This window comes from Liolophura sinensis, chromosome 6, assembly GCF_032854445.1.
Source record: "Liolophura sinensis isolate JHLJ2023 chromosome 6, CUHK_Ljap_v2, whole genome shotgun sequence".
Lineage (NCBI taxonomy): Eukaryota > Metazoa > Mollusca > Polyplacophora > Chitonida > Chitonidae > Liolophura > Liolophura sinensis.
Genome location: NC_088300.1, coordinates 67,607,113 through 67,616,787, shown reverse-complemented (window position 1 = coordinate 67,616,787; position 9,675 = coordinate 67,607,113). Strand labels below are relative to the sequence as shown.

The 9,675-nt window shown below is 37.0% G+C and overlaps 1 protein-coding gene across 1 annotated transcript; it reads right to left on the bottom strand.

Annotated features, from left to right (window-relative positions):
- Nucleotides 1–1,818: 1,818 nt before the first annotated feature.
- LOC135466448 (tubulinyl-Tyr carboxypeptidase 2-like) lies at nt 1,819–9,427 on the bottom strand. The gene is made up of 10 exons (XM_064743922.1): nt 8,754–9,427; nt 8,328–8,419; nt 7,645–7,701; nt 7,311–7,385; nt 6,523–6,694; nt 5,988–6,033; nt 4,986–5,065; nt 4,555–4,638; nt 3,634–3,722; nt 1,819–2,817 (listed from the first exon to the last, which is right to left on the bottom strand). The coding sequence occupies exons 1-10, from the start codon at nt 9,063–9,065 to the stop codon at nt 2,685–2,687; spliced, it is 1,140 nt and encodes a 379-aa protein (XP_064599992.1). The 5' UTR covers nt 9,066–9,427; the 3' UTR covers nt 1,819–2,684.
- Nucleotides 9,428–9,675: the final 248 nt, after the last annotated feature.

Genomic DNA, 9,675 nt, shown 5'->3' with positions numbered 1-9,675 from the left:
TACCAACGCACTGCCATTATCTAACCAAAATATTCATGTGTTAAAAAATAAATAAATAAAACACTGATTTGATGGGCCACGATATATGCCAGGAAAGTGACCCTAAAACCAGTATTTAAAAAATACATCGGCAGTTCTTGCAGAGCTAGCTCGGAGAACTCGTCTCTCTTCCTGAATAAGGACACTGAGGCAAAGTCCTGAATAAGGCCTGGCAGGTATTAAACGAAGCTTACAGCCTTCAGAAGGCTATCGGAGCTTTTCACGTCAGCTTCTGTCCTGATTACGAGGGCCGGACTGAGTGCTCACGCCGGTGTGTGCGCATTACCTCTCTGTATATACATGTATATCTTCAATAAACTGTCGCAAACTCATCCAGTGTGTTCTGGTTCGTCTATCAATCCCGGGAAACAAGTCTGTCCCTGGAGATTAAGTTTATGGACGGTCCTTATATTATTGTGTTACCTGGCTCCGTAACAATATAGCAAAGATTGTGAAATATATATATCCACCTTCGCTGGATTGCGAAGGAAATAACTAGACTCTCCGTGCAGCTAGTACATCTTGTCTGGACCTATATCTGTACAAAGACCAGAATGGTTTCCTGTATCGCCGACTTTGCGAAATTAAATTATAGTTACTTGGACCGAAATTTATATGGAAGGATCCTGTATATTGCGTGTACATATCTCGCCTTCTATAGCATTTGTTAGATGTGTTATGCAATGATTACATTATCAACGTCACAAGTTATTACTATATTCGAAAACTGGTATATCAAAGTTATTCATCCAAATGAGTATAATTTGGCACCCTGCTTCTTGGTTGTGTCTAACTTCGCTTAACCCGGGGCTAGGGGTTGTATAGTCGTCGTGTTGAATTAGACGCCACGTTGGATGTATTGACAGTTCTAATCAAAGCGCACCTGCGTCACGAATTTTTGTTATTTACAACTTTATATATACTTGTATGGTGCGCGATTTGGATATGCATTTTATTCATTCATTCATTCTTTACGTCTTTTCATCACCAATGAAAGAGAAATAAGACCGGATTCGTGATGACAATATTAAACTACATCAAGCAGAATATTTAAAATATTCAACTTATTTCACTACATATAAATGGTTTTTGCTGAAGGCATTTATACCCCATCGTATTCTATTGAATTTCAGCTAAATTTTCCGAGAAAAATTTTTGTAAATGCATTCTGGTGATGGCAATACTGATTTTATTCATTCGCCTAGAATATTCCTTGCGTTTTTCCAACATCAGTGAAAAACATTTCTCTTTGCACGATTCAACTTTCTTACTCTTTGGTGGTTTTTGTTAAACGTCGTTTTGGGAATTGGTCTTTCGGTTACTAACTGACCTGAAACGTCCATTTTTGTTGACGGCTGGTATATGAATGTCTGTTCCTACGCATAGCTTCATTCTCTGCGCAGGACAATAAACCTAGGCGCGGCTTGTAAGTTTAGAACACAGGTTCTGGTCAACCTGTGTGTGTGTGTGATAGATACTTAATGTCGACTTCCGCGATGCATAACACTGTAGGCTTATGTAAGCATGTAAAGACCTTGACACAACTGAGCCAGGCTATTGAAACTAAGCCATTAAACACAGCTGATATGTTATGCGCAGATTTCGGTTACAATCAAAGTTTTATTGATATAGAAACAGGCAAAATAAAAAATAATTAAGATGTATAACATGCAACATTTATTACACATTGTTAAATAATAAAATGTTAAAATAATAATGTGAAATACCTAACAATAGCCTGACGCCTGTAGTCTTGCACATGTACATGGTTATGCCTACAAATATTTAAACAAAATGGATCCAAAAGGATAAAATCCGTGCAGAAATAAGGAACAAAAATCCGGCTTATTCTACATCTTATGTATAATCACTTATTTTTTCACAGTATATAACCCAATGACACTGCAGTTACAGAGGTAAAAAAAACTGATGCAGACATCTAACAAAGATGTACCAAAACCAGCAGAGATTAAAACAAACATCACAATAAACATGTGAACACAACCGGGGTAAAACGCAGCTGAGAAGTGTAAAATATCATTTCATCACATAAAAATCACAGCATATCATATCACAGTCATTCCATTTATTTTTATGGATGACAAAGTATACTTAATCATACCACAAATCATGTACACATTAATATCATTCATACACCTACAAAATATTCAACTGGGGCCCTACATAAATACCCTGTTAAAACCACCTTAAAGGATGCCGACAAAATATAAACATAGGGCTATAAGGAAAATCATAAATATCTTTTGCACATGATATAAGTTAAAATCACAAGCAGACTGTATTTGTGATGTAGCCTTTGTTTTACACAACAATACACTGATGAGTTAATAAAACAACTATAAAGGTTTAAAAATAATACACAAAAAATAAAGTACAAAAGTACTGATTGGTTATGAAGAAGTAAAGAGTGATGATAAGAGTTCTGTGCATGAAACAACTGTACATATATTATGATGCTCAATACTTGAGACCAAAAATTCAGGCAGTCTTTTTACATTCTGGTTCCAGTTCATGTCCACACAAGAAAACAATATCAAACCATTCTGAAATGGTCATGTTTGCACTTTCAATAAACCGATATGGATAACAGAACCTGTCCTATATATTGACAATGCACTTATAAATTATACTCTAACTTGATAATCATAGCTGGCCCTTTGCTTGCCAGATACTCCTGCTGATGATGACGTGGCACTGTCATCTCTGGACTGCCTGGAGTCATCCTGTCTTTTGGTGGGACTGTGCACCATTGTTTTTCTGCAATCACAAAGAAGAAATTATTGCTTCTGTTCAACATTGTTTTAGGAAAACCATATTTACTGAGACTGTGTATACATCACTGGTTAACACTATAAACAGAAAATCAAATAATCAGAATTCACAACCACTGTTTCTCTAAACTAAAATTACTCAGACTATTCATTGCTGTTTTTTCTGAAATTAATCATGCAAAAAAAATTACTTTCAAAATCCTCTCTTTGGACAGGGCACTGGATGGGACAAAGTCAGGCTGTGTGTGAGAACACTAAGACTGGGAGAGACAAGTACTGGTCAGCCCCTGTGTGAGAACACTATTATTTGGTAAGACAAATACTGGTCAGCCCCTGTATGAGAACATTAATACTGGGAGAGATAAGTACTGGTCAGCCTCTGTGTGAGAACACCAAGACTAGGCCAGACAAGAACTGGTCAGCCCGTGTATAAGAACACTAATACTGTGAGAGACAATTATTGGTCAGCACCTGTGTGTGAACACTAATACTGGGTGAGACAAGTATTGGTCAGCCCATGTGTGAGAACACTAACTCTGGGAGAGACAAGAACTGGTCAGCACCTGTGTGACAACACTATGACTGGCTGAGACAAGTACTGGTCAACCTCTATGTGAGAACACAAAGGTAAATAACTCTACTGGTCAGCCATTGTGTGAGGACACTAAACACTGGGAGGGGCACATATGAAGTTTGGTGTCTTAGAAATGACGCTATCAATTTTCTGCCGTTGAGAGGTACCTGTTACAAAAGACCTTGTGCTATGACCGTTCTTTCTGTTGTGAAAGCACCATGTACTTACGATCTCTGCACCGCCTGTTTGTGGTTTATGTAAGGGGAACTGTCTGTGACAGTCTTCCTTGGAGAGTACGTGGACATCCAAGATTTGGCCTGAAATGCGAATTTAGTTTTTTACCCGTAATCTTTTTGCTGTGATAAGTCTAAGTGAACTACTTCTTTGATTGTTTTATAGTGAATGCAAAAATATTTCACTTTAATATATCATGGTTGTCATGGTAATTCCCAACTGGAAGAAACCAGAGAGAGCCTGGAGGAAACTAGAGAGAGCTGGGAGGAAAACAGAGAGAGACCTGAGGAAACTAGAAAATCCTGAAAAAGAAACCAGAGAGAGCCTGGAGGAAACTAGAGAATGCTTAAAGGAAACCAGAGAATGCCTGCAGGAAACTAGAGAATGCTGAAAGGAAACTAGAGAGAGCCTGGAGGAAACTAGAGAATGCTGAAAGGAAACTAGATTGAGCTGAAAGGAATCCAGAGAGAGCCTGGAGGAAACTCGAGAGAGCTGAGAACAAACCGGAGAATGTCTGCAGGAAACTCAAGAGAGCAGAGAGGAAACCATAGAATGCCTGCATGAAGCTAGAGAGAGCTGAGAAGAAACCAGAGAATGCCTGCAGGAAACTAGACAGAACTGAGAGGAAACTACAGAATGCCTGCAACAAACTAGAGGGAGCTAAGACAAAACCAGAGAGAGCTTGGAGGAAACAACAACACTCTAAAGTGCCATAAAGCTGCATCAAAACAAAGCACCATGGGTGATTTGAATACAAACGAGACTCATGAATGTAAGCATGAAAGAAAATTTTTTCTTTCAACTTTCAACTAAAAGAACTTTACAGTTTGGTCACTGAGTGACCACAAATTGTTATTCCGTTCTATAAGACAGTTAGCTTCAATTCTACCACAAATGCCAGAGAGAGAGACTTACTGAATTTTTGATTTCCCTGCCATGCCTATCCACATCCTTCACCATGTCCTTTCTGGTCAACTTTGCCATGTTCAGACTCAAACCCTACACAGAAAACATTCACAATGAACAGAATGGTGAACACTGGAAACATTCTTTTTACACAGAATCCTTATTCAGGATGAAAAATGTTCTGGAAGCAGTTAACAACCGGTTTCCGTTCAGATGGAAGTGACTTTATTTGAGATTGTATTCTCATGTGCGGCCAGCATGAACTGGACTTGTACGGCCAGCATGAACTGGACTTGTACTCACAGCAACTGCACTGTTGAGGGGCTGCTGGGCCATTGTGCGGCCACCTTAGTCACGTGGATGAAATCTTAGGTCAATTAAGTAGATGTATGGGTAATTTCTTTATATTAAGCTTACAGGTGTATCGGTGAAATATTTACCTTCCATGGTATTCCAACATAGCTGTGAGGATCATGGGGAATGGGAAGACCAATTTTCACCTTTCTCACAGAATGCATGTCTGCAAGACAGAACAATTGGTGAGAAATAGCTAGAGAATGAAGGTGATCTGAGGCAAACCATACAAACTGAAAGGAATTAAGAGAGATCAACAGATTTAAGTCACAGAAAATCTTCAGCTGGGGGCAACATAATACTCAACACACATAAAAATATATATATTTGACCAAGAAAAAAATATAGAAATGTATAAGCTTTTAATGTATCACCAAGCTTTTAATGTATCACCAAGACTTTAATGTATCACCAAGCTTTTAATGTATCACCAAGCTTTTAATGTATCACCAAGCTTTTAATGTATCACCAAGACTTTAATGTATCACCAAGCTTTTAATGTATCGCCAAGCTTTTGATGTATCACCAAGCTTTTAATGTATCGCCAAGCTTTTGATGTATCACCAAGCTTTTAATGTATCGCCATGCTTTTAATGTATCACCAAGCTTTTAATGTATCACCAAGCTTTTAATGTATCGCCATGCTTTTAATGTATCACCAAGCTTTTAATGTATCACCAAGCTTTTAATGTATCACCAAGATTTTAATGTATCGCAAGATTTTAATATATCACCAAGCTTTTAATGTATCGCCAAGCTTTTAATGTATCACCAAGATTTTAATGTATCACCAAGACTTTAATGTATCACCAAGCTTTTAATGTATCGCCAAGCTTTTGATGTATCACCAAGCTTTTAATGTATCACCAAGCTTTTAATGTATTACCAAGCTTTTAATGTATCGCCAAGCTTTTAATGTATCACCAAGATTTTAATGTATCACCAAACTGTTAATGTATCACCAAACTGAAAAAGCCGAGTTCATCTTCTGATATTTTATTAAAACATTAAAAAGTTTACGTGTGAATAATTTTAAATAGATGTACATATTATGATTATTATCACTATTTGAATAATAAAGTACTCACATTTCTGATAGGACTGTTCAAAGTCAATAATCAAATCAGACAAATTCTGTCAAAATAAAAAAGAATATGCTTGTAATCAGTATCTTCAAGCTGTACAAAATAATCTGACCATTCCCCAAGTCTTTAACTACAAATAGAATGTAACGAAAAAGACATGTAAATTTTGCTGAACTCAATATTTTTTTTTTCAGGTGGTATATTGTTTTCAATGCACTCATTGCATTTCAGTCAGATTCAAATTCATGGACAACAAGAAGGTTACATGGACATGGGCATAAATAAGGTATAACTGATACGTGTCATAGACATTGAATTTACAATATGCTATCCCCCTCATCCAACCCCCCCAACCCCCCCCCCCCCCCCCGCCCCCACTCCATGAATGATGTGTGACACCAGGTGTGACGGGGATTGCAGCAGTAGACTGGAGTAAAACTTACATGTAACGACAAAGTTAACCAGATACACAGAGGGACCAGAAAGATGCTAAACTTCTGTTCCACCATCAATGTTGACTCAGGAATCATGAAGATACCTTATAAGCCAGAGGCTTGTACATGAGGTTGTCTCTGCGACTCATACCCAGGGCTCCCCAGTTACCACCACTGTAGACACCCAAAACAACATGTCTGTGGACAGTTCCCATGAATGCAGTTTTGAACCCGATGGGAAATCTCTCAACACCCATCATCCCATTCGTCAAAGCTCTGATATCAGTTAAGTGTTAACTCTATTTGCTTTTGGCCAGTGTGCCAATCTGTCTGAGTGCACTCTAAATACACATACGCACTCAATGACATTCTAACTACATCTACCTATCTGATGGCATTCTAAATACATGTAACTACATTGACGGCATTCTAAATACACATACATGTAACTACCTGATGGCATTCTGAATACATGTAACTACCTGATGGCATTCTAAATACACATACACATAACTACCTGATGGCATTCTAAAAACAAGTAACTTTGAGACTTCAGTCAAAATACTGTTAATATTAATAATGAATTTATTAACTGAAATAAAATAAAAGTTCTAAAACGACTGCCCAAACTTCCTTAGGGTGATCTTTGCAGTTGAAAAAGATATACTGCAAAGCTTTACAAGCATACTGGTAAAATTAAAAGAAATTTCACGGCCCTGTTTTTCCTTTAAATAGTTACCACAAAATTAGATGTAGAGATCATGGTGTGAGGAACCCAATTCATAATTATCATCATAGCACTGTGGCAGCACAGCTTAAACAACAAATATCTGCATTAACTATCTCTTGGCTATGACAAATATTGTTAGAAATATAAATGAGGAAAGGATACATTCCCAATATAACTGCCTCCAAGCATTTGATTGGTAAAGCCTCCTTGATCATGTCCTTAGCAACATCCATCAGACTAAAATGAAAATAAAATTAACAACTGAAAATAAAAATTGAGATTAACATCATAACACTGCACATATTATATCACATAACACAAAATGGTATACCAATGTAGGTTAATTTTACAGGTATCTCTTACTGCCCATATAACAATAATATCAGCTAATATAACTATACACTATGTTCCACCTACTACAGGTAAATAGATAAACTATAACAGGTAAGATTAGTAAATGTGTTTTTTCACTATAAAGATAAAAAAGTACACATACCCACACAAAGGTCTATTCTTGCGAATCTCAAAAAACTGTGTACCAGTGTGATTATATCTTAAGCATTTGACAAGGAAAATATGAAAATTGCAACCACATACACGCCTGTTTTATACATCAATGAAAAATAATAATATTCTCACTTTTGGAATTTAATGGAGCAGAGCTCATTTTTATCTGAATTTCATCAAAGATTGCCAAAATCCAAACATATTTTTGTAACTTTGTCTCACTGGAATCCATGAATTCTCTTTTAGATTCCTGTATATTCAAAATGTTCTTTAATCTCTTTTCTCAGGGGAAATAAGTGATGGAATGTAAGCTGCATTAAAGATAACTACTTAATTCTTCATACTGCTAACTATCATTTCATTAATCATATTTTTTACCTGGTTCTTTACAAGAATCTACAAGTATTTTCGATTAGCTTTGATTTACTAGAATATTTTGGGAAATGGATTCTTAGATTACCGTTGAAAAATGGGCCCTGGAAAGAATGTTATATTCATTCATTAAGTGACTGATTACTTGGTACTTAATTTGCCAAAAATATTTGAGTTGCCCAGCTGTCAGTTTCACTGTAGGAGGGAAATGGACAGCACTTTCGAAAACATATTTGATCTTGAATGAACAATTCATGTTAATGACACAACCACCATAGGGCTCTTTTCTAAGAAGGATACTGTAGCTGAGTCATGTAGTCTTGAATTAATTCCAGCTTTTCAAATATTGTTGTCGTTGGAGTAAAGGTTGTTGGAGGTTGGGGAATAGGCACCTGAAACAAAAAAAGAAAACTGAATGCTTCATTTTCAAATTACTGCACCACTAGACATGCACCCAGAGCATTCCACACACACAATACAATATACTACAGCATAGGAACTGATATATATGGGGGGAAAAGCTAATTTTGTATTCTCATGATGCTTTATATGAGATACACAAATAAAAGATCCTGATGATCCTGATGATTACTGATGAGGTATTTCTAGCAAACATGTAACTTAATTAATGCATTAAATATGTTAATCATGATACAGTAATCACATAGTCTTCAAGATATATCTGTGGCAAAATACTGGAAGTTAGAAGATCTAATTTGTACTCACATGTGTTAAATCATTTGCAAACCGTATTTTCTGCATCATGCCCTGTCCATTAGGATGTATTTTGGCCGCATGATCCCACATTCGCTCCCATGTTTGCGAATCTACAGGAAATCCATTCTTGTTCACCCAAAATAATACGTAATTCTCATCTTGTTGGTCATCACTTTGCACATCACCCTTGACGGTTTCTTTGAGATCATGTTGTGACTGACTCTTCCTGATCACAGCTCTTGGCGCTGCGACAGTCTCGTCGTCTGGTTCATCCACGCGAACCAGTGTGCCAAAGTTTGGCAAACTCTTCCCATTTGACATTGTACGGTAGGTTATCTTTCACGTTTATGAATTAACATGGGACAGTCAGACATCATACAGCAAACGCCATCAGCAGGTGGGAAAGGTGTTTAATCTGCTATTGACCACGTATTTTAACGCTTTGTTACCTCGATAACTCGGTTAAAGTTAGCATTGTGTTGTTGTTGCAATGACAGCTGAATCAGAGATCGTGGATTACGCTGCAAGCAGCATTCAGCTGCACTTTTTGCTATGCTAAGTCACTCCATTAATTCAATCATTTTCAGCCTCCAAGAATAACTTGAATTAAGGAGATTACGACAGAGAAACCTTATTTTGTCAGCCTTGGTCCAAATAATTGAACACTTTCGATTTGTTTACATGTTGTTACCGTAACTCGGTATCATGTGGTTTACGACATATGGCGCGCATTTCCTGTTGTTGTGGCGAGTACAACAAAAAAGGGACGTCTATCATGGATTTTTTGTTTTATTTACAAGGATGGGTAGGAATGGTGGGGCTAATGGCATTTGGGAACACTTTTATGTGTTTTCGAGATCACGAATTTCTATCTTCACGACTATACACTGGTGCAAATGACCAAGGTTTGTGCTGAAAGTTAACTTTATTC

Excerpts from the sequence above, each read along its gene's own strand:
- LOC135466448 (XM_064743922.1), bottom strand. The coding sequence starts at position 9,065 with ATGTCAAATGGGAAGAGTTTGCCAAACTTTGGCACACTGGTTCGCGTG. Across the intron at positions 8,420-8,753 it reads TTGCAAATGATTTAACACAT|GTGCCTATTCCCCAACCTCC; the intron begins GTGAGTACAAAT and ends TTTTTGTTTCAG. Across the intron at positions 6,034-6,522 it reads ACAAGCCTCTGGCTTATAAG|AATTTGTCTGATTTGATTAT; the intron begins GTATCTTCATGA and ends TTATTTTGACAG.